Below are 27,015 nucleotides of genomic sequence, written 5' to 3' on the forward strand. Positions count from 1 at the left end.
TTAAAAAAATGTAGGGCACTTATTTTGTGGAAAATGGTACCTTAAATGTTTTATAACCAAATGCCATAATCTAGGGGGAAATCAAAACCGACAGTAAAGCCGATATATATCCTGCAGTTTCTTGTCCTCAGGTTTATGTTAGCACTAAAATTAGCTTTATTACTGTGACAATGTCGAATATAAAATTTATACCCAGTGCTATCATCAGAGAGGAAATTAAGTGTATGCTCAGTCATTTGAGGGAGATGGCTTTTTCTCTGTGTGTTGTGATCAATGCATATGGCTCCTAGTAATGGGAATGTTTAAATTGCTATTGTACATATAACAAGAGGCCCATGGGCCTTAACGGTCAACTGACTATTGGCACAATACAGCACCTCAAAGAATATAGTAGTGGCAAATAATTAAGGCAATACAAAAGAACTCTTTTGTTTGAAGTTCAGGTTGATATACATGTATTTGATGAATAAGACAATGAATGAAGGTCCCTTGATCCCCACCATGCTACAAATCCAATATCAGTACCCTGGGCCTTCTGGTTCTTCAGAAGAAATTGTTTAATGATTTTAGCTTTTTTGACCTGTGACCTTGAATGAAGGTCAAATATTTGACCCCTGTGACCGTAAATGAAGGTTAAAGTCATTCATTTGAACCAACTTGGTAGCCCTTCATACCAGCATGCTACAGGCCAAATATCAGTACCCTGGGCCTTCTGGTTCTTGAGAGGAAGTCATTTAAAGATTTAAGCCTATTTGACCCCTGTGACCTTAAATGAAGGTCAAGGTCATTCATTCGAACAAACTTGGTAAACCTTCATCCCAGCATGTTACAGGTCCAATATCAGTACCCTGGGACCTCCGATTCTTGAGAAGAAGTTGTTTGAAGATTTTAGCCTTCTTGCCCCAGTGACCGTGAATGAAGGTCAAGGTCATTCATTTGAACAAACTTGGTAGCCCTTCATCCCAGCATGCTACAGGCCAAATATCAGTACCCTGGGCCTTTCGGTTATTGAGAAGAAGTCGTTTGAATGAAAAGTTTACGCATTGCCCACGGCGCTTGACGACGGACAGTGCATGATGACAATATGTCATCCTGACTCTTCGGGTCAGATGACCCTAAAAATGAATTGACAATATATACATGTCTATCACACATTCTTATATAATCACCTCATCTTTTTAAATTTATCGAAGACTATTTTTGAGTGTTGTTCCGTCTTTCGATGAGATTGAGTTTTATCCCAGAATGGCTTTAATGATGTGCCACAGGAAATATCTTTGGTGAGTCCGAGCCAGCTCAGGTGATCCACGCTCTGCAATGTAACCGAATCCTCATCATGATATCGACATTAGAACAAGTAAACATAAGATACCTAGCATTAATTAGTCTGGAGCTGTCCCTGGTGTCTACACCGATACTATACTGGTAATTCTAGACGACAATAAAAGCTGTGACAGCAGTAGTCAGAAGGTTATAGAACTTGTCATGTAATTCTAGCAGGCCGCTGATCATGAGACTTTCATACCTTTGCTCGTCATACAGCAAGCATTATAGTCATATTCCTGATATAATTCCCTACAAGGTGTATTCTGCGCCCACTAACCAAGTTCCATTTAGAGATCTCATTTAAATATCATATTTTATTAACGCAATAATTATACAAAATGTTAATCTTATCCACAAATAATTTCTGCAAAGAATTGGACCCATAGAAATAATAAAATAAAGATACTTTCAGACCTAAGATACAAGATAGTTTTAACCTATCAAAGGGAATTCAGAAGCCATTATTCTGTCTTTGTATATTACAGGGTTACCTTCCTTCCAGGTAGGTAGCCATTATGATGTCATTATTTTGTAAGCGCAACTCATATGTCATTTTCTCTGAAAAGTACAATGTTATCCTCAGAAACACATGATGTCACAATTAATATCTACCCTCAAGAACAGATAACTGTATTATGCAAATACAGATATCACAACAGAGAACCTTCCAAACGGTGCCAGCAGAAGATTGCAATTTTACAGAAGTACCGGAATGAATGGTCGGCCATGCCCAGCACTCCATTTGGCTATGCAATGTATAAACATCTCTCTGGTATCTGAAAATCTTGATACACTGTTAAAGAATTTTTCGTAGGGAGATATACAGTAAAAAGTATTATAAAATACCTCCAGTTTCTCCTTAAATTCTTCCACTTTTAACTTGAGGTCTTTGACCATTGTCGGTAGTTCTCCATTGTCTACATAGACCCTGGTTTCTAACTGTCCTAACCTGCAACAAGTACAAACACAACAACATAGTCAGACCCATTACACCAAAATTCATAACTCTACTGGATTTTAACTGCGACATATATCAGTTTAATTCATGCAATTTAGAAGCCGCTATGAGAGACAAAAGACAAAGAAAACCTTAGATTATCCATGTTGGAGAAATTATTGTTTATTATATCTTTTTAAAATTGTAAAAATTTAAAACTTTAAAATCAAATTTCACCTGAAGCCTCATATGAACTCCAATTATTGGTTTTCACTTATGATTTAAATGTGGTCCGTAGTTATGATCGTAAATTATTAAGAATTGCAACCCCATGGACAACTCAATGATTCTGATTGCTGTACTGGTCGTATTTTATCATAACCAACAACACAGCAATATTTCCTGAATAATTGAGCAAGATGTGGAGAGAGTTGGTTTAAACTTTATGGAAGAATTTGATAGATTTACTTTATAGAGACATAACCAACAAAATAATTTATACATAGACCACAGTGTTTAAATTCTTGTATAAAGTTTTGTACTGTATTATTTTAAACAAAGAAATATTGCAGTTAGCTAATGTATTCATAAAATTAAAGGTCAAGTTCCCCCTTCTCATATGACACTAGATATGAAAAAAAAAAGACCATGGTAGCTTCATTGCAATCATGGGGGTCTGCCTTTTGGCACTAAAACATCTTTGAAATTACTAAGTTTATTATTATTTGCCTAATATAATATAAACAAAAATAGAAATATAAGGACACCAACCTCTCAATATATAATTTCAAATTCATAATTCATGGTTATCTAGAGTAATAATTATACCTGTCAAAAACATTTTTACATTTGAGAAGATCATAATTAGACCATCCCATATCATGCGACCCGAGTCAAAAATATGATATCCCTGGGGCTAAATCTTGTATACACAAGCGAAGGCATTTTTCGAAGGTCTTTTTTATTTAGTCGGGTGTTCCCCTAATACAGTAAATTAAAAAATCAAATACTCACGCATGATGCAAAGTGTAATTTCGGTGTCGGGCTGTATGTCAAATCAGTATTATGAACTTAATCGGTCCACGCTGTTTTGTCCGAGGACAGGAGAGGAGGGGGGGGCTTATCACACCTAACCTTTCGACCTGTCAACCGCTCCGCGGAGTAAATTCTGAAAACATGAAATGTTGAACTTAAGCAAACATACTGTGTAGGATTAATTAGCAAATTATGTATTTATAATTGGAATTGTAATTATAATGGTTGTTTAATAGAGTATAATATATTGGTTACATCATTAAAACCTATTCTGAATGTGATCGACGCCACCAAAAAATAAAAAGGACTCCAGCCCCAGCCAAAGGGGTAGGGATACGAATTAAAACATTACGCATTACATAATCCCATACACTATAATCAGGTTACCCGGCCCGCCGCCATAAAATGTGACACTGATTTTTTGGAAGAAACCAGCCCCTCCCTAGCTTGTTCCCCTCAAAACACATGTATAACATATTCACAGTTAACCATTGACCTATGGGAACCAACGACTCCATCGAGCCCCTCGCTTAAGTATGGTATTCGCTGTTAAACAATTTGTGAGGGGGGGGGGGGGGGGGGGGTAGATGAAAATAAACAAATCAAAAAAAGAATCAAACCTGTAATGAGCACAAAAGATGCAATGTCTTTCTATCAATGACTGGAAATTTGGTGCAATCAACAACTGGAATGTAACCGAAACATGCATGCTGATTTTAATCTGAACCGCTGAAATTATAATTCTTCCCCTGTCCTGCGTTTCACGATCTTCTCTCTGAATATAACCGATCAAGCGCTGATGTTCAATCAGTCATGCTGAATATAATCGGGAAACAGCTGAGTTTTACAATTTTTCACGACTGAATATAACTGAACATGCTGAGTTTAATCTGACATGCTGAATTTAATCTTCCCACTCTGAGTTTTCCGAATCTTCGCCCAGAATATAACTGAGAACACGCTGAGTTTAATCTAATCAGCGTGAATATTAATTCTTACACTCTGTGTTTAACGATATTTTTCACGCTTGAATATAACCACGAAACTGCTGTGTTTAATATGAGACGCTGGAATGAATACTTACACTCTTTAGGATTTTTCAAGGATCTTCAATCGGAATTACATAATTGTAAGACGCTGGGATTTTTCGGTTAACAATCCCCCCCCCAACTCCCCCCCCCCCCCCCCGCCCCCCCCCCCCCCCCCCCCCCCCCCCCCCCCCCCCCCAAAATATAACCAGACCACACTGAATAATAATAGTGTCACACTGAAAAATCTCAGAGTTGTTGGGTTACATAACTACCCAAGAACGAGGAAATTCAGAGGTTTATTTTCACCTGTGATATACCATTTCTAGGAATATTAATTCGAACCAAAGTTTGACCTCATATCCCTATGAAAATTGAGTTATTTTTAATAACAAATGTGTTTTTTCCTTATTATGAATATATATTAAAACATCCTACCCCCACCCCCAGAGGAAACCGGAAGACCCAAGGGATTAAATACTTCACAACAAATTTTTTTGAAAAGGGACACAAACGACCTTTTCCTCCATCTATAACATGAGAATTGGATTTTTTTCTCTTGTTTTTATCCCTTTTTCATTGAATTCTTTCAGAAGAATGTTTTTCAGTTGTTTTATAGATCTAATTTGGACCCCTTTTTATTTTGGACACCACCCCTACAGGAACCATTGGGGTGGGGGAAGGCAGTCCCATATATACCGTCTCCTATTTTGGTTGGACCTTTAGAAAGCCTTGGTCTTGGTGTCTGGCAAATAACTTTTCATAATCAATTTTGGATTCAGACTGACATGTTAGGGAGAAAATCTCCAAACGTACATTGTTTCTTGCCATACTAAAGCCGGCACGAACCACGCACCGACGCAAACGTCGCAACGCAACGTGACAAAAGGCGTTTAGCAAGCAAGTACACATAATGTTAATGGTTCTACTCTAAGCTGAATTTCATCCACAAGACAAGCACCAAGCAAAGTCCAAGTTAAAGTATTAGCTTAATATCACAAGACCCAAGCAAGTCAAAGTTATTAATATGTAATGTTAAAACAAGAAAAAAAAAAAACAAAAATGTATTAAACCTGAATTCACCAAGACCCCTCAAGGGAAGTGAAAAATTGTAGATTTAGCTGAATTCATAAGACCCCCCAAGCAAGGTGAAACTTATAGTAATTAAGCTGAATTCCACAATACACCCAATCAAGTGAAAGTTATAGTTTAAAACGGCTGATATTCACAGTCCCAGTTTTAAAAACAAAACAAATTGGTTATTCCCCGACGACGAAACCTAAAAACAACCTTTCCATGACTTTAGTACTGAGTTATGAGTTGAACTCTAAATCTTTGTCCTTTGTCCGTGTGAATTGTCTATGAATGAGAGGCAAAAAGTTCGTCTTTCAGAAAAATGGCAATTGCATACATTTAATACACGAGAAAATATCTAGCGAGTCATAAATACATTTGTCTTTTCTAAATTTCTACATTTTTAAATGTGTATGAAAAACAAGATTTCCTGGTTTGAAACCAAATTGTGTATAAAAAAGAAAAAAATTACAAATGTTCCTACATAGATTTGCCAGATTTTGAAAAGGAGAATGTTTCATTAATAGCTTCTGCTGTAGCAAAACACACTGCCTTTTTGACCCGGAGGAAAAAATATCGTACAAATCGTGTTTGTGGAAAAACTTTTCATGTTCATCAATAGAAGTTTTAAATGTTTAAAACACTTTCAGGACCTGCTACGATCCCACTTTTCATGAAATGCCAAATGATTTCTGTTTCAAAAGATTTTGGTAGGGATTTGGAGGTTGGCACCAATATTGCATTCGAAACTTGTTTAGACATACGATAGTAGACGGCAGTTAGATATATGATTAGAGAATTTGATTGTGCTAGTAAAGTTGCAAGGGAGAAAACATTTTCTTCAGAATAAAAAGGCTGGGGATTTTGATGGTGAAACTAATTTATCTAATGGAAAAATGAACAATACGTTCTTAGCAAATAGATCTTGTACTTCACTTCTAGGTCAGTACTGTAAAAAGACAGCATCTGAAAATGAATGTAGGCTTAAATTCATCATGAAAGCCTTTGCCAACACAATGTAGAATATGATAGCTAAAATTGACATGTAAAGTTCTGAGCCAGGCGTACTAAATTTGCCAGTATCTGCTTTAAATTTTTTTAAAAAAAAAATTCAAATTGTTTTTGTAATTTTTGTCTGCTCTACCTTGTTCTCCGGCTTTATTTTCCCATATTGCTCTTCCTCTTTTGTTTAACTTTAGAATGTTGACGTCAGTTACACCCTTGGCTGCAGAAATAAAGGATTCTGCTGATGTATCCTAAAAACTTCCAATTACCGACTTTAATAAAATTAAGTATTTCTGCCCGTAAAATTAAGTATATTTTTCTGTAATAACATTAAGTATCTCGCCGTGGGGTCGTGTACGGCTGACGGCCGAATAACAGAGGGTATCAGTCACAATTACCCAAACTTCGTTACGTGCACGGCTATTTATTGCTACATTGTCGGAGTTTGGGAATCGCCAAACTTTTCCGATGCGACGGTGAATTAACAGATTCGGCGATAGAATTAAGAGTTTTTCTGCGTTTATATTCAGTGTTTTCTGCGTTTATATTCAATGTTTTCTGCGCTAATATTAACACATTTCGTCGCTTACATCGATGCGGCCTCGTAGCGGGCGCGCCGGAGCCGTGACGGCGGCGGAGCAACACGGCTTACACAGGTAAAACTTTACCTTGTGAAACGAGACTTACAGTACGTACAGCCGCCAGCCGATTGTACCTGTAAAATAATTATGTTTACAATTCTCTTTTCCCCTTTAAAAATACATATATCCTCATTATCCTATTCTCCTATCATTTTTGTTGTTTTCTTTCCCCGCGCGTCTCGTCATTTGAGCTATGCATTTTGCACCTTTTTTCGGAAGAGTTCCGATACGAGCGGTAACAATGAATAACTGTCTAGGTTATGTGTAAAATAGTGTGTATGTACACGGGGATTAACTATGGACAAAACAAATTATGTGTTTGATTATGTGCAATTACATGTATGTTATATTCTTCTCACAAAGTTGAATTGTTGACGTTATCTAAAATACGATATCGTGTTTTCCATAAAATAAATAAATAATTTGTTATTTACAGACGTTTTGAAAGATATTTTGCTGTTGCCTTTAATTGTAAAATGCTGATTAAGTGTTATACATAATGATCTGCTTTTCAGGTTTGCTGAATTGATTTGATATACATTAAACGACCGATATCATATTCTGGTAATATTTATGTACTTTGTGGCACGTAATTCCAGTAGTAATTTATTTATTTCTGCGTTTATATTCAATGTATTCTTCTTCTGCGTTTACATTCAATGTTTTCTGCGTGTTTATATTCAATGTTTCTGCGCTAAATATTAACACATTTCGTCGCTTACATCGAGCGGGCGCGCCGAGCCGTGACGGCCGAGCACACGGCTTTACACGGGTAAACTTTACCTCTTGTGAAACGAGACTTACAGTACGTACAGCCGCCAGCCGATTGTACCTGAAAAATAATTTATGTTTACAATATCTCTCTTTTCCCCTTTAAAAATAAATATACCCTAATTATCCTATTCTCCTACATGTATATTTTTTGTTGTTTTTCTTTCCCGCGTCTCGTCATTTGGAGCTATGCATTTTGCATCTTTTTTTCGGAAGAGTTCCGATATGAGCGGTAACAAATGTACACGGGGATTAACTATGACAAAACAAATTATGTGTTTTGAATTATGTGCAATTACATGTATGTATATTCTTCTCACAAATTTGAATTGTTGACGATATTAAAATAAGATCGTTTTCCATAAAATGAATAAATATTTGTTATTTTACAGACGCTTTTTGCTGTTGCCTTTAATTGTAAAGTGCTGATTAAGTGTTATACATAATGATCTGCTTTTCAGGTTTGCTGAATTGATTTGATATACATTAAACGACCGATATCATATTCTGGTAATTCATTTGATGTACTTTGTTGCACGTAAATGCCAGTATAGAGGCCAAACTTAACTGGTGAACTAATACGATAAAATTTAATTCATTTATTGTCAGTAAAACAATTATACATATATGTTTTTTCTGATTAAAGACATGTTTAGTTTTAAGAAGTATTCGTCAATTATTTATATATAAAATTATAAATAGTATACACGTGTCAATTTTCAGTTGTTTTTATTCATGCTAAAGAATATATAATTCGTAATATATAAATGATGTATTTTCGAGTGTTCATGGGTCTTTTTTGTGATATTTGGGTAGCCATGAAAATGGCTTTTTTTATAAAGGGATTGGCTGATTATAAGATCAAGCCCTCATAGTGTCTGATGGCCCGGTCAATGCTGTTGGAGAAAGCAACTTTCCGCCGACGGTTTCAGTGTGTACCATCTTTAGCTCGGATTGAGGTTGTCTTCAACAAGTCTCTGTCGTGTTGGCAAATGATGTCAGGGTGTTGTCTTCTTCTTCATCATTCTGTTGATAAGTGATGCGGTCTTGTTGAATTTGCGATCGTGTCTCGGAAAAAGCTCGCCGAACATCACCACTTCTACACCCTGGGCGATAAACAGTTGATTGGATTTCTTGAAGAAGTCCAATAATTGTACGGGCCGTTGACTGGTCAGCGATGTCATTTTCGCCTATCTGTACAAAGACGGAGTGATAGATGGAAAAAAAATCTTCGGCTAGTACGATGTCTACTCAGCTGTCGAAGCTTCAAACCACCTCGTCCGAAGGCATGGAATGACCAATTGGGTAGTGGTATTTCTTCTTTTCTCCATCGGGCGATGAGGCATCTGATAAAGCTGTGACCGAGGATGCAGGTCTTCTTGGTGTCGCTGGACAGGTATCAGTAGGTTGCTTCTTTGAAAGGTATTCATGTTGATGACTATAGGAATTGTGTGAGGGAGTATTTATAGCTCCTTGGCCACTGATATTTTTTGTCGGAATGACAAAGACTATAAAATCAAAACAAGATTCCGTGCAATTAAGAAGTTTAATTGGTCATTAAAAAGATCACTCTTTCTCACAATTTGTGTTTTTTTTTTTTTATTTGATATTACATAATTACATGTTTGACTTAAATAAACAATGGTGATATACTGTCTTTTGCTAATTAGTCAGTGTTATGGTAAAGGTTTTTACTACTACCCTAATTACGAGGCCATGCCCAGGCCTATGTTATTACAACGAAGCGAACTTAGCTTGGTCATGTATGATTTCTTTTGTGTCGTCAAAGAGAGGTACTCTGGATACGATCATAAGGAGAGTAGTATAGGGAGGCTGTATTCATCGATTGTGGTTAAATGATAAAACGTGTATATATTTCTTCATATTCCAGTTTACACATAATGGTAGTGAGGTTTCAACAATTTTTTTTTAAAATTATTATTTCTTTGTCGATTTACTTATTGAATCTGAAACTTAACGACATACATTATTTTTTTTATAAGTTCTGATTCAGTATGCATTTTTTTATACTCGTGACGTCGTTACACCTAAAAATATCTTTAAAAAAAGGGTTTTTTTCCTAATATTACTATCACTGGACAATATCAAAAACGTCTTTAAAAGCAACTTGGTTAGCTGGGGATATTTGTTAGATCTATGTACAACTCGTTATAGGAAATGACATCATCATATCTTATTTCTAAAAAAGAGACACAAAAGTGAAAATAATATATTGGTTTGAATAAATATCCTGATGAACCGTCATGGCACGAATCGAATAAAGCACTAATAAGAAGGTCACATAATAACAGAATTTTCATATACAATTTTCAGTTTAAGAGCACACCTTTCGAAACCCAGTTACTGGGGAGTTATCATAGTTGGCATGTTATTTATTATACCATAAAATACACATTAACATGGAATATTGTGTCAACACAAACCGACCAACGGCTAGCAAATTTTTTTCAAGGCTATATTTAGTGCGTGACGTAATCGATACACAACTATGTCACTATGATAATTATATACTCAAAATGCTAATCAACGAAAGACAGAGACTAGATTGTCAGTGAAGTTCGGGAAGACCCTTTTTAACCCAGTACACTTTAATGGGGGTTTACAAAGAATGAACTTTACAAAAAAAAAACTTATTGCCAGTATATGTTCTTCTCTCTTTGTCAGGTGAATTATATTACACCTGTACATACACCTCTCAGGTGTACTGTGTACCGCACACGTGTCATCCGACTAATTAACTCCACAGATAACGGACGCCGTGGACAAAATTTAGCTATATTGCTTGCCCTATTGGGGCCATCTTGACACCACGGGTAGGAGCTAGCTTGCGGTAGCTAGCTAGAGGTACGAAGGGGATGCGTATGCATTTTTTGGGGAGCTCGAAGTGAGAAAAATGGCCGACGATAGTTGTATACACTTTTTCAATGCGATCATATGTGTATGATTTTTAAACACCAGAAACACAGTCATACAGCTACCTAATAATTTAATGAGACCATAGTATATATAGTTTCATATGTAGTGTATGTCTAATTTCTGTGTGAGCACTTTTTCACACCGCGGTCGCTTATAATAAGATGATAATATGATACTAAGGATTTTTTTGTCTAAAATACATCCTTGATGATACCAAGGACGTATGTGAGGTGAATAAGTCACGCTGGGTTTTGGGCAAGTACGACGTAGGAGCTTTTGCGTTTGTGTACTGACCGTGACGTTGGGCGACGACTGATTTTCCGTTGATATCCGCCGGCGCAGCCTTTGATGTAGCTTGTGGGTGCGAGGGTTACCGTCTTACTTTCTGAAGCGTCATTTCATGAGTTGTCGTATTTTTTAACAAAAATTTAAGACATATCTTCTAAATCTTCCGTCCTTAAAGCAAGTACTAAACGTTGTGAAATTTTATTAACTTTACATTGGTGTTTCGTTGGACTCGATTTCCCGGTTCGTCTAGCGTTACGCGTGGTGTTTAGTAGGGTAAAGAGACAGTTCTCACTTATAAATCCTTGATGATACTTTTGACGATGTTGGGATACAAAATGGGGGTGGTTTCAGTACCAAGTATTTATGAATTGGCATATATAATACATTCACTTGACTTTATATATATAATCATTGACACACACGCCATATTGCAAGTCAGCAATTTTAGGAGATTCACGTAACAGTACATCCGGGTACTCGGTAATCTGTACACATTTACATTTTTATTATGATAAAATGGTGCGTTAGTCCGATAACTATTAGGCCTAAATCAAGTTCAAAAAGTGTTAATAAAATACGGAACACGATTACATATATACAAGGATTTATAAGCATTTATAAGCATTTATAATTCCATGATATATTTAAAGGATTTGTGCAGTCAAAAATGATAATTTCAGTTTATGCTGGAAATGGCTTTATTAGACCGTGTAGAAACCTCTCCGTGCCGCGCGCGACCGGAATAACCTGGTAAACCGCCGATATCGAGGTCAAATTTTCTGACCGCGGCCGATTATGCATATTTTCTAGCCCTAAACCGTGTGACGTCACAATAGTCCGTGGCTTATTGCTGTACTTTAACTGATGTGCTATCACTGATTACTTTTGAGTGAAGTTAATCGTACAATAACTTTGTCTCGAATATAAATAACTAAAAGAGTGAAATTCGATGTTTCAAATACTCTAATTTTGTTGCTCTAATAGCATGGTATCTTCGTGTAATTATGAAAGAAAATCCACACAGAAATAAAAAGTTTCACGGCGATTTTTTTTGTCGAGGAGATCATGCAATGAATAAGCTTTAATTAATAATATTTTCCTGTAGTCCTTTATCTTTGATACATTGTGAATTGCAAAGTTTGTGACTGTAGAAATGAAATTTTACGTAACAATTGAAGAAATTCTTGATTAAAGCATCAAGGATATGATGCTTGACATACGTACACCCCGATGATTTATCATTACAAACATTGTGTTGTGTGTTGCTAACCGAATAAATCGAGATACATTTATTACAATACCGTAAAACGTTTCAACATGTGGTAGAAAGAATTTACTTTCGATATTATAAAAGATCTAAATATTGAGATATTAAGCAAAACAAACTATTTTTTCAGACCGTGCGGTCGCTTTCAATTTTTAATCGATATACTAGTAGATACACCGACATTATAGATATATAATTAGCCATGCCTTTGGTTTGATGGTTATGTAATACCTTGACCAGGATGTTATTTACCTGTACACAACGCCATTCATCGAACTCACCTGTAATTACCTGGCCGCGGGCAATTTGCTATTCGGTGGACTATATCGGGTATTTGCTATTGTCTTACTGTCAATCAGGTTAGGACATCCGTTAATTGGATTGTGATTTGAATTATGGAAACCCCGTACATCTATGCTCTAGGGTTTTTTTATTGTCACCTCCATTTTTAGAATGAAGATGTAAAAGCAAATGGAAAAAAATATACCTGATCATACCTAGGAATACATATTACATACACACATATATATATGTCGTACGCAGGTAAAACAAAAATGGAAGGTGACTTATTCAGAAACAAAAATGGTTCTAAGAACTAGTTCAACTAAAGGTTTAACCTTAAAAATTATTCCAGTCTAGACTGTAATTACGGAATCGTGGCATATGGCAATCTCCAGTAATTTCTAAGGTATTAGTAAAAATTCTAAGCATGTATTTTCACCGTTTCGAATCTTAATGTACATGTATAGTCATACAAGAAGGGTTACAACATTATCACACTAAATATACTTATTTAAATATCACTTAGTATATTTTTAAAAAGGTACAAAATATTATATCTATTTTTAATGCCTGTATACGAATAATTTCAATTTTCATTTGAACACTGTATTTGGTTACTTTTTGGATTATACGATAAATGTTCATATATCATACTATTAAATCTCGGTATGATATACAAAACTGTCGACAATGAATATACTATTAAGGATTTAGTATAATTTTGAAATAATGAATTTAAATCTACACTTAAACTGTAATATAGGAACATATATCAGAAATACCATTGATGTATTTCTGCTTTTTAGTAAACGTTATGGATAAAGTTTCAAAGGCAACAATATAGATATACATATTATTTTCGTATAAGTTCGGTACTGTAACTCCAATATACACATAACTGATAACCGTCCACATTTTATTTTTACTCAAAAACGGTGCCGTGTTTGCATCATATCGTTATAGCAGAAGTTTGAATGAAATAAAAACACGGATTCTAGATATATTCATGCTAAATTTTGGGATTTTACTCGTAAAAAGATAGTGTTACATTATACTTTTTTTTATTACACTAAAATTTACATCATATGCTATCTAAATCTCAGACCAGACTGATCCGAACATCATTTTGATATCGCTATCAAATTGGACTGATTATCTAATCTAAAGTTAAATATATGCTTGTTTGAATGTTTTAAGTGGTGTAAATGGAATATTTTGAAACTGAAAATATCTACATCATAAAGCTAGAGAATAACCATTTACTCGAAAAACTCAAATTGTAGATCTAACGTATACGTATATATGCTGTATACATGTATAGTACTAGGCTTACCTTGCGTCACGGAACGCCCCCGCTCGATGTTAGCGACGAAATGTGTTAATATAAACGCAGAAACATTGAATATAAACGCAGAAACATTGAATATAAACGCAGAAATAAATAAATACTGGAATTACGTGCCACAAAGTACATCAAATATTACCAGAATATGATATCAGTCGTTTTATGTATATCAAATCAATTCAGCAAACCTGAAAAGCAGAATCATTATGTATAACACTAAATCAGCATTTTACAATTAAAGGCAACAGCAAAATATCTTTCAAAACGTCTGTAAATAACAAATATTTATTTATTTTATGGAAAACGATCTTATTTTGATATCGTCAACAATTAAACTTTGTGAGAAGAATATACGTACATGTAATTGCACATAATCAAACACATAATTTGTTTGTCATGGTTAATCCCCGTGTATATACACATATTTTACACATAACCTAGACAGTTATTCATTTGTTACCGCTCGTATCGGAACTCTTCCGAAAAAAGGTGCAAAATGCATAGCTCAAATGACGAGACGCGGGAAAGAAAACAACACAAGATAGGAGAATAGGATAATGAGGATATATGTATTTTTAAAGGGGAAAAGAGAATTGTAAACATAATTATTTTACAGGTACAATCGGCTGGCGGCTGTACGTACTGTAAGTCTCGTTTCACAAGGTAAAGTTTACCTGTGTAAGCCGTGTGCTCGGCCGTCACGGCTCGGCGCCCCCGCTCGATGTAAGCGACGAAATGTGTTAATATTAGCGCAGAAACATTGAATATAAACGCAGAAACACTGAATATAAACGCAGAAACTCTTAATTCTATCGCCGAATCTGTTAATTTCACCGTCGCATCGGAAAAGTTTGTCGATTCCCAAACTCCGACAATGTAGCAATAAATAGCCGTGCACGTAACGAAGTTGGGTATTTGTGACTGGTACCCTCTGTTATTCGGCCGTCAGCCGTCACGACCCACAGCGGACAGAAAAATACTTAATTTTACGGCAGAAATACTTAATTTTATTGATCGAATTGGAATTCTGAGGAAAAGTCTTAATATAAAGGGTTAATACTGAATAAAAAAACAGATATGCTAATCCTGCCGAAACTTGTTAAAAATTAAGTATTCTGCCGTTATTCTAACAAGTTTCGGCAAGATTAACACATTTTGGGTTACCAGTGTACATGGTAACACATGAATGCTGAGCGCAATGTTTGCAATATTGTATCAAAAACGAGCCAATTTGTAATTTGGTCTATACAAATAGTATTTATTAAGCAACCTTATTTACTCACCCCTAAAATTACATAATTAACTATTCCGGCCTATAAAATGGAAGAGTCCAAATGGAAATCTAGGGGTGAATGAGTTTGAAACAAGGTAGACTAGATTCTAAACATACTTACACATACATTGATCTTTCCAGTCAATTATTTTGACATACATTTATTTGCTTTTGCACTATGCCATCAGAAAAGGAAACCTTTTTGCATTTAATGTACATATTCAACTCTAAGAGTTCTAATCGCAAATACAATCTATTTACATTTCATACTTCAATAATGCCCAAAGTATCACTCTCTAATACAGTAACCAACACTATCATATTCCCTGAATATTTCCTGTATTTTCAGACAGTGTTGGGTCCAAGTCATATAACTTGTTCAACCCTGATGACATCAAGGCTTTTCTTGTTCAAATACTGGATGATCAAGATCCAATTATGACATTTTAGGGGTAAATGATTTACAAACATAAATACAAAATTAAAATCAAAGCCATCAGTTAATTACAAGTAAATATGCATGAACAAATTAACTGTATAAACAGGATTATTTTTACAGATTTGTTAATTTTATGGCTTTGACGGATATCCTTGATTACTAAAGTTTCACTAATACCACAAAATGCCTAAAATAATACTTGCATGCCTAAAATAATACTTGCATGGGAAATTTCACAATCAAATTCCATTTAAATATAATTGAGTACATTTCACCCTGAACTATGTCTATAATTAATGTAGATTATGAATTTTATTTATTTTACGATGATTGTACATGCACAGTAAGTTATGTAACTTATGCAAATTTCTTTCAATGGCCAACATGTAAGGGCGAGTGATCTTTATAAATTATAGGAGGAAACAGAAGTGCCTGGAGAAAACCCACATAATCAGGTAGGTGATCTCAAACTTTTTTCATGTCTGTGCCCGGGATCGAACCCCAGCCAGATAGATGAAAGGCGAATGGTTTAGTCATTACACCACTAGATCAGACACTAACACTAAAACAAGACTAGAACCAGGTGTTCCTTGACACTAAGTGTTAAGGCTGATTCATACACTATACACCAAAACAAACACCTGCTTTTCACATCCACAATGATTGAATTAGATCATTTTACATCAACGTTAACTTTGATTACCTTAGAATTGCCAGCAATATTTTAGTCATTCTCGCCTTAGACTAGATTTGGCCTAAATCAATAATCAATTCTCATCAGGTATATTGATATGGTAACTACTTATTACATAGAGAATTTCTGTTCAATGTGACAAATAGACAGACTGACAGAGATCTCAATAGTATCAATGGCAGGGTACAATAGACAATAATGCACTCATTAATCTGATCCGCTACAGACTGTTTATGTACCAAAAAAGAAACAGATATAATTATAGTGCCAAACTTACAGTATTCCACATTATCAAATATAAGAACACTGTGATATTCCATGGGAGGACCCTTCTTTTAAAACCATGAGGCATGCTATTAATTTATCCAACAGTACCAAAACAGAAATGTTTGTACAATTAATCATATATTAGATGATTTTCTTGGTTCAGTTACAAGCACATATAAGTCACTGTTTTCTCTCTTCAGTTACAAGTTTGTATAACAAGTACTGTAAGTCACCATTTTCTTGATTCGGTTACAAGAATGTGTATATAAATCACAATTTTCTTGGTTAAGTAACAAGTTAGTATGTCACAAATTTTTTGGTTCAGCTATACAAGTATGTAAAAGTCAAGTATATTATTGTCAAGTTGGTAGACTTTCTTTTCAATAAAATATGACCTCCTACTTTGTATTTATATAATTCAAACTTTATGTGTACCGGTACAATCAATAGACCATCAATATCTACATCCAAGGAAACCAATGTTTACGTTTGTTTTGGCTTTAAAATTCCGACGATTTCAATTACAATTTATTCTATTGTTACACACCAATTAAAGTTTTACTTCCACGTGGTTTCATTTCACACTGAGCTGACATACATTACGGGCTTGCTGAATAGACGAGAGAATTCTCGATATGACGGTCAAACAAAGAATGCCGCGAGTTAGTAATATCCTTATTGACAGTCATATAACCGATTAAGCATTCATGTACGAGAGGTGATTATTCCTGTATAACAACACATCACCATGATTTTGTACGTTTGATATCTATTTTGTAAACGATTCTATGAGGACTAAATCAATTGACCTACAAAATGTCTGTAAAAACATTCCGGTGGCTTAGCATGGGTCGAAAAGAATACCAAAGCATGACAATATTTAGCAGAATAATTTGGATCAAATAAATCACCTGGGTCAAATAAATCAAACAACAACTAATACTTTTTCCTGGGGCACTGTTTATCTTTTATCATAATAAAAAACATTCAAATTTTTTTCTTGGGGCACATTTTACCATTTATCAGTCATACTGGTAATTATTTGAAAAGTTATAAACATGTTAACTTATACACACTTTCCTTACCAGAAAAACAAAATGGCCGCGATTACATTTTACATGTATGAGAACAGTTTAAATTAAAATTAATTTAAATAGCTAAAAGTTTGAATCAGGTGTATCAAGATAACAGTCAAGTTCACAGGAAATTATTTTTTTGTTTTTCATTCTTATTTGGTTTGTTTAATGGGTGGACATTATCTAAGAGTAAGAGCAGAGATTTTCAATTTTACTCCAAGTAAAGTCAATTTTCAAACTCTATATGCAGTTTGGAATGTAAATCAGAAAGAGCCACAACAGGATAGGCCAAACCTTTGCTCGATCATGCCCATAATGCTATGATTAACATTAATGAAACAGCAAAAAGGGACCATGCACTTTGTGGCTAAGTGATTAAGATGTTCCGACATTATACAACAAGCCTTCAATCTTGGGTTTTCAGTTTGAATTCCTCTTAGGGCAATTGCCAGTTACTGAGCATAGGTCTTAGGTTTTTAGGAGATTTTTCTCTGGGTACTCCAGATTTCCTCCACTTCCTTGACCTTGTTGGTATTAATAGGATAAAAACAAACATCCAACAGCATTTAACATACATAGAAATTAAGCACGACCTAGACCAAAAATTTGAATATAAGGAATTTTCGTAAGACAGAAATACCTCCTTCTCTAACCCCTCGAATTCCCTATTTGAAATGGCAATGATCAAGCATATGGGTAAAAACTCCTACAAAAAGTTCCAAATATCTAAAAAAAAATCTACTACGAAACTTCTTCCAATTACTGATAAAAGGAATTCTCACAGACACTCAACAAAAAGTAAAGATATTATATAGACATTACAGAAGAAACTCGCATTATAACCCAATCTCTACAAAATTTTGCCAGGATTTTAAACCTTTTATAACAAAAAAATAATATCTTGCATGCTCTTAAATTCAATTTTGAAACCTTTATGGCAGGAAAGTACAAAATCATTACATCTCATTTGTGTCGCTCACAATATTTTATAACGTCAGAATGAGAATTGTATGTCTGTCCGTGAATGGTTAATAAGATTATATTTCCTCTTTAAACGTCATTCAACATGATCAAGTGGAAATTGAATACCATAAAATGGATGACAATGTTTAATATATTGAAGAAAACAAATATACTGTATGTATAAGTCAATGATTTCAATGTAAATTTATAAATTTGAATATTTGAATATAAATTTGACTGCATCGTAAACTTCCTCTTTAAATTGCAACCAATCCTACTATAGATTTTGAGATAAAAATTTCATTCTTTGTAGAAATGCTGTGTACCAGTAGTTTTATTTTGTGTTCAGAACTTTTCCCCTGGATTGCAGCAATTGTCTCTTTATCAGAGAGAATTAAATCTAATCATTTAATGTGACACAATGTTATATATAGCAATTAAATATCATTGTTATCATTATGAAATAAATCAATTAATTTCAAAATTTCAATGCAAAATTGGCAGAGCAAAACTATAGAAACATCGATCTTACAAGGACAATTCAGTGGAAGTAAATATTGCCACATAACCACAAAGTAAAATGTTACATAAAACTTTTATTCCCGTATGAACAATAAAACAAAAAATATTGACAAATCCTACAATATTACTTAAGATTTCCTAATTATATAGCTATACAATATTAATCAAATAAGAACAATGTGTAGGCTATACCCATACTTGAGCCAGATTGCCATCAGGTAAGATGATACAAAAGCATCAAATCTTTAGAGAAAGTTTCTTTAAGACCCTTTTAAGATCATTCACCTGAAAAGGCACTTATAGTAATACGCTAATGTAATATATACTGAATGAATTAGCTTTAGACATAAGATGCTTTACGCCACTTGTGCGAGTTTGGGTTCGGCCTACAAGAATTAGCACCAAGATGTTATGGCAATGAGCGAGCTTTTCTTGCGACGCATATATAAATTAACCACAGTATATGTTTGTGGGAAATCGAAGGTCACAGTGATACCAACTTTTATAACAACCAGTTTATTACCGATATAAACGCAACTTTCAATGCACTCTCAGACTAAATCGTCCCTTAATTGCAGTGAAAGCAGAGCAGACCAGGGCAATATGGGACGTATAAAGGCCAAGACATACACTATATGGGCCCCATTCCTCTCATCCATTTCCTGGTGGAAATGTAAAATGTCTGTAAATAAGGTCTGAAGGTCTTTTTCTTCAAAAATTTTGTAATAAAATAGCCCAACAAATTTGAAGTGAGAGAAAACCAACATCTTCACACAAAAATCATTCTTTAATTGCTACTGTAAATAAACTAATTTTCGTGTGTGAATATTTTGAGGGTTAGTACAAATCTTGAAAATAAATCTTCACAAAAAAGGCATCATACAAAAGTAGAGTATAGAAATATATGACACTAAACTATGAAATTAAATCATCGTAAATATGTAATTAGCATGAAAACGCTAAATAAATTTGCTGCCAAAATATGTTGAGTTTGCAGTATCTTCCTACTTTAAATCTGCCTCGTTTCACTATTTATTCTTATTGAAAACATTAAATCTTGTAAAGCAATGTTTCCGCAGAGAATATTGTCACTGACAAAAGTAGGCATTACTGAAACTAACGTTAACTACCGGTAGCAGTAGAAAGAGTTAGGTAGATGTACTTGTATAAGCTGATGATTTAATACTGACAGTATGATGATGTAAAACCTGGCAATATGAAAAGTCATGTAGGCAGTATACCCGTAATTACCGTAAAAACTTGTGTAACTTGTGCACCAGTGTACTTTGCGCAGGTACTTTTTGGGGCTGAAAATGCTGGAAAAAACCCTACTATCGATATATTTTGAGCATCAGTATTTTTTGGGAAAAACGATGTCCAGGGAGCCACAAAATCAAGGTATATAAAAGTGGCAATTTCAATGCAAGACATTCCCATTAAATGCTTGACAACTTGCACAATCAAGTGTTGTATTTAGAAGAATAAGGTACTAAAATTGGATTGTGTTTTTTTTTTCTTTTATTAGCCATCGTAACCTGGAACTATCTGTGAAATATCTTGTAGATATCCAAAACATCGGCGGTCTGCCGTACTCCGTGCACATGTCAATATATTGAGATATTACACATAAATAGTTATCAAAAATATTTGAAAAGATTATAATCTAGTTACTTAAAAATGTGACAACAAGTAGTTAGTGTGTTTCAGATAATTAACAAACTTTAAAGAGCAATTGAATAGCAGATACGTTGGCTTTCGATAATCACATACTTAACTAATTTTCTCTGTGTAGAACAACCCAAAATCGGAGACAAATCTAGCAATAGGCAGATCTATATGTAGATGGGTATAAAATAAGAATAAACTACAAGTGAGAGTTCATACAGATGGGAAACAGAGAATAAGTTGTGTAAGTTGACAGACTAGCAATGTATTGCTCTGACTTCAATGTCCCTTACTATAAACCCTGGACATCTATATACAGAGGACTCCACATAATCGAATAACGGTTATTCGAATATTTCGGTTAATTGCATAAAATTCTGCAGTCCCGATTTTTTCCTTCTTTATCTTTGTTTTTCAACTCCGTGTATTTGCATAGACTTTTACATGACCTCCGGTTATTTGAATAAAATATTTGGGAAATTCTAAAAATAAAATCGAATATTTTTCAATGTTGCAATATATTTTTAGCGAAATTCGCCGATATATGTTTCAAGATACTTCGCTTTTACTAGAAATCATCCTGGTAACAGATTAACGTTATAGTATGGCTTGTTATTTTATGCATGAATCTGCAAAGGTATTCGACGCTGTTACGATTTACATCAGCAGCGGTTGATCATAACTTTAGTATATTCACTGACTCAAACATCTAATTAAAGCATTTGCATTTTCAAATATTTTATTTATTAACGTAACGTACCTTAGTTCGCGATCGGTTGGAGAAACCATGCTTCCTTACAACAATCGCCATTCATGAGTAGTCTCGTTCAACCAGAGTCTTGTTGACTCTGACAGACATGTGCGTATCAAGCGTCTCGTTGAACGAGACATAAAAGCATGCAAAGTCGGCGTGCAATGACTACCGCAAGTTTCGTACAGTATGTAAGCTTAGGATACAAAAGATACTTGCTACGTTGTTTCATTGCTACTTGAATATGCATTAATTTCTGAAATGTTATCAAGCTATTCACCGTATAGATCAACAATACAGGGAAAATTCTCAAAACACATTTAGGTCGAGTGAACGCATGGCTTCATCACCTGCCGCCATTTTCGAATTCATACACACATGTTGTTAAAAACAACACTACTAGTTGATCGGTACTTTGAAGTTTAATCACGATCGTAAGTTCATTTTGCTAGGCAAATGTACGTAAATTTGTTTATTATTTAGGTTCAGAATTGTAGACACAAATCCAATCCTGTTTAGTAGAATCTAATTGCATTTGATATCGATCGTTTAGCTGTTTCTCAAATATTCATGTGTCGATCTAACGTAAACAAGAATCTAATATTGGAATATTTTTTGTTATTAAACAATTAAAATCGATTTACAGCTTCGAAAATAATTACTTGTTGTTCGTTTTAAGTGCAAAAAATTTACGTATTTATCAAAAAACGAAACGATATCTATTTGCCTATTCACATACATATGTGTGGGGTCAAACGGAGGTGCAAAATGTCATCTCCGCCTATTCGAATACTCCGGTTATTTGCATATTTTCTTCTGGAAAATGACCTATGCAAATAAGCGGAATCCCCTGTACCATACTTTATACTATACATTATATGCTTATTTTAGCAAAATCAAATTTTAGCACACATGCACAATAGCATTAAATCACAGCACATTCATTTTGCAGCACCAAATTATAAAGCGCTAAAATTAAGTTACCCCTGAAATATCTAACAGGATAATACAAGATCATATCACAAGATTTCTATTTTAGCGTATCTATTTTGTTAGGACAACTTACCTTGACTCTATCATACTTATGTCCACACCAATCTGAGCGCCAATATGAGGTTCTGGAAAATAAACTGGTAATAATACCATCTGATGATAAAATTGTCTCCTTCACAGTTCTATGTGTAACAAGTGGTTCTATATAATCCTCAAGTTATGTTTCTAAATAAAACCATCAACAATGTTAAGAACAACAGGGCATAGCAGGTGATGTAAAATTAATTAAATAATACATCTACATATATATATAGGATCTTACATCAGTGTTCATTTCATATGAGATTTTATGTAATGAGTCTAAGAAGTTTGTTTTTTTGCGAGCCTTGGAGAGCAAAAATTAAAACTTTGAGACGAGTTTCATAAAATCTCATATGAAATGAACACAAATATAAGATACATTTTATCACATATCTACAAATACCTACATAAAAAAGAATTTAACTTCAAAATGTATTTAGAAAATCCAGCAGAGACCGCCATTTTAACTGTCCCGCCGTCATCGTAAACATGACGTCACGTCATTTTTCCTGACGTCATTTTATTGTTTCTGTATGACGTCAAAATGATTTTTCAGCCAATGAAAATTGCTCCAGGTCATCTTACACTAGAGACATATGCAACAAGAGGCCCATTGATATCAGGCGGATTATGTGATAAATAGATTATATTACATCACTACCCCTGTAGTGATAGGGCCACAGCGGTTATAGGATGTCATAAATATGTTGCCATAAGCCGTCCACCACTGGTTGGCAATTGCAAGTTTCAATATATACAATGTGGGGCAGTTTCCATGCAGGTACTGACCACTGGTCAGTGGCATTTCTCTTAATTGGTACTTGCAAAAGGGTGCAATATGATGTTGAATAGAGTGACATATGACAAGATATGATATACATTATGTACCAACTAGTATTTGATAAGTCCATCTGCAAATAGCTTCAATTATTCTTCAGTTAACGGTCGGCACAGATTTTATGAAATTATTCTCTTCGAAAGCAAAAACTAAAATTTGATATCAAAATCTACATCTCATTTAAATATTATCTAACGGGTATTCAACCTACCATTACAATGCGTAGCTACTACCTCCAGTGTATATCGTGTGTCAGGAGTATTTTCTGCGAGTTTCGGTGATATGTTTAGGAGGTTTCCTTTTTTGTTATACAACTTCAGAATATCATCTGGACCAGCTTCAGCTGCGGCTCGGAACGTTTCTGTAAAACAAATTTGATAATATAGAGACATGGATATATTTAAGTGTGACTATTACACAAGGAATATCATTCTCTATACTGTAAGCATTCATAGATCTAGAGAATTTTTAGTATAGTTTAGAATAGTAAACCATTGCCAACTATCATGAATGTTAAGTTTTCTGTTCGAACTACTTTTTCACTGCATTTAAACTCCATTATTACAATTAAAAAGTCCATTTAACTTGTAATTGAAATGTTTTGAGGGCGATTTATTTTCATCATGTAAGTTGGCTTATATAAATACAGTATATATATATATACAATGTACCTGTTAGCTTATTACTATTCCAGTAAAAATTTAGATATAGATGGTTATTGTTTTATTTAAAAGCAGCTGGAGTACTCCTAAATAGCTCAATGGTCATTTTTTGTGACTAAATGAACATTTTAATTTTAAATGAAGATTCCTGGATCTGCAATTTTGTATCCAATTGGTCATGGTATATGCTTCAAACCACTTGGACAGTTCAATTATAATTGGCGATATATATATGACACAGAATTCTATATAAAAGATTGCGTGGTGGTACAAGTCTGATAAAAGAAGGGAGCACAGTAAGAATTGTGTGTGTGATACCAATTAGATGTATAAGATAGATAGCCACAGTGAATTACTTTAAACTAAAGGTGTTTTTGACAGCTAGCAACTGTTAGACTCCAATGTAAACACAAAGTATCTAAATCTCCAGAGTTCACTGGTGGGGATCCAATTGATGGAATGGATGTAGAGTGTAGTCTGCAACAGACAACCTTAATTCATAACTGTAGCTTGTGAATGGACAACCTGCTGTTCCTGGCTTGGACTGATGGCCACATTTAATTAATGTTATTGAATACTTTATATACTTATTGAAAAACCACCTGGTTCTTGTCTTAAAACTGCAAATTGTATTTAGAAAAGACATTTACAGAGAATATTTATTTCATATTTGACCCAATAAGCGCCCATGTCCCTATTCTGCATTTGCATATTACAGAGTTATCTGCACTTGCAGGTAGCTAGGTATTGATTATGACGTCAAATACGTTGACCACTAGTGTTCATTGTATCAGCGGCACCAAAGGGAATGGTCATTGTTTTAAGCATTGAAGTCACTATTTTTAACTTGCATTGGGGTATGAAAGAAATTTTGTTTGCAAACTGTGTGAATCTGCGTAGCGGATTCTCACAAAAGTTTGCAAACAAAATTTATTTCATAACCCGATGAAATTAAATATGAGGCCCATGGGCCTTAATGGTCACCTGAGTTCAGATACAGAATGAAACAAAGACATGCATATTAACACTAAATACATTTGCCCATCAGGCCCTTGAAGTCAGTCAGCTATTTTATAAAGGAGTAGATATGATAGGACCAGTATATATTTGGCCTTAATTCTTCAGGCTGAAAAATATTAACTCTGATCCACATCAATTTCACATCAATAAATACTCTCATACTTGCCATTCATCAAAACATAACTTTTTATAACCATGTACACGATGTGCTCCACCTATGACGTCATCAAATTGATGATTTTCCTCTTCTCGCCAAATTTTGCTAGAAATTCATCATCTTTAGGTTAGAAAAGGCTTCAAATGGATTTGGCCGCCAACTTGGAGCAACTTTATATTTTGCATGGATAAGCGTAAATACATGATACACAACGTGTGAAAATCTCTTTCTGCTCCACGAAGGCGGCCACATTCATTTTTAGAGAAAACCACTCAAAAAGTATGATTTTTCAAGGATTTTTGTGAAAAATGGCGGGAAACTGCATGTTGATGACGTCATAGTGAACATAATTGCCACATGCGGGATATTTTCGGGATGTAATGAGTTAGCAAATGTATTCAACAGTTATATGGCAAAATATGTTGTTCTTTTAAATACTGGAGAATTAATTTTGGGGCCATATTCCAGTCTTAACGTACCTTCTCCTTTGACTTTTTAATCTATGAATATTACATGTATTTGGTTCCATCAAATCTGTGAATTCAGAAGAAAGATTTTTGAAATGTTATCCATTTTGACCCCTTTTGGCCCCACCCCTCTGGCCCCTGGGGGGTCGGCCAGGACCAATATGGATAAGATGTTAAAATGCTACCTTTCCATCTATGAAGAGTATGTGATTCTACCATTTCCAGAATTTCAAAAGAAGATTTTTGAAGTTATAGCCTATTTGACCCCTTTTGACCCCGCCCCTAAGGTCCCTTGGGGTCAGTCATGGAAAATTAGTTAATAGGATTCAAAGGTCATCTCATACTGATAATTCTGACAATATTTGACTCATTTCCTATTACAAATGATCAAATAATACTCAAAAATGTATTTTCCCTATATAATTTATAGTAAACAACCCCCTCCCCAGGGGGAAATCTGAGACCCCAGGGTCATATAATTCACAAATTTTGTAAAGGACCTTAGGACCTTTCTATCTATGAAGAGTATTTAATTCCATCACATCTGTGAGTGGAGAAGAAGATTTTTGAAATTTTAGTCAATTTTACCAATTTTGGCCCCTCATATATAGCTCCCTGGGGGGTGGGGACCATATAATTCACAATTTTGATTGGCCTTATGCCTTAGAAGGTTTGTGCAAAATTTCAATGAAATTGCTTCAGCAAGTTTGGAGAAGAAGTCGAAAATGTAAATTGTTTACGGACATACGATGCAAGACGGACGACGACGGACAAAAGGCGATTAGAATAGGTCACCTGAGACTTCGTCGTCTCAGGTGACCTAAAAATAGTGACTTCAATGCTTATTATTAATTTTCCAGGCTACTTTATAAAATGAAATATGTTTACACGTACGATTCAATTGATTTTTTCCAAGGGATTATTTTTTTCCAAATCGACATGCAACGTCAATGTTTCTATTGTGACGTCACGATAACGTCGGGTTTCAGCGCCATTCTCGGAAATTTTTTTCATCATGGAATGAAAAAAATAAATAGGCCAATCAGAAAGCCAGAAAGAAAGAGAAAACAAGGACATAGTCATTCAGATCCCCCGCCAATGGAGATATCAAAGCTGAAGTAAGTTTGATTGTGAAGACTTATTTTTATGAAAAAATCAAAGTACTGAAAGTACTGAAGGAGGCGTAAAGAAAGATGGAGTATAATTCAAGT

The 27,015-nt window shown here is 34.6% G+C and overlaps 1 protein-coding gene across 3 annotated transcripts in view; it reads right to left on the bottom strand.

Annotated features, from left to right (window-relative positions):
* Positions 1-27,015, bottom strand: part of LOC138316732 (high affinity cGMP-specific 3',5'-cyclic phosphodiesterase 9A-like) — a 68,974-nt gene that overhangs the window by 24,011 nt on the left and 17,948 nt on the right. For all 3 annotated transcript variants that reach the window (XM_069258403.1, XM_069258398.1, XM_069258394.1), the window contains exons 2-5: positions 23,710-23,859; positions 22,653-22,716; positions 2,173-2,275; positions 1,170-1,312 (exon numbers count right to left, since the gene is read on the bottom strand). In XM_069258403.1, the coding sequence (XP_069114504.1) occupies positions 1,170-1,312; positions 2,173-2,275; positions 22,653-22,716; positions 23,710-23,859 (460 nt within the window). The remainder of the gene's footprint in view (positions 1-1,169; positions 1,313-2,172; positions 2,276-22,652; positions 22,717-23,709; positions 23,860-27,015) is intronic.

Source organism: Argopecten irradians, chromosome 1 (genome assembly GCF_041381155.1).
Source record: "Argopecten irradians isolate NY chromosome 1, Ai_NY, whole genome shotgun sequence".
Taxonomy (NCBI): Eukaryota; Metazoa; Mollusca; class Bivalvia; order Pectinida; family Pectinidae; genus Argopecten; species Argopecten irradians.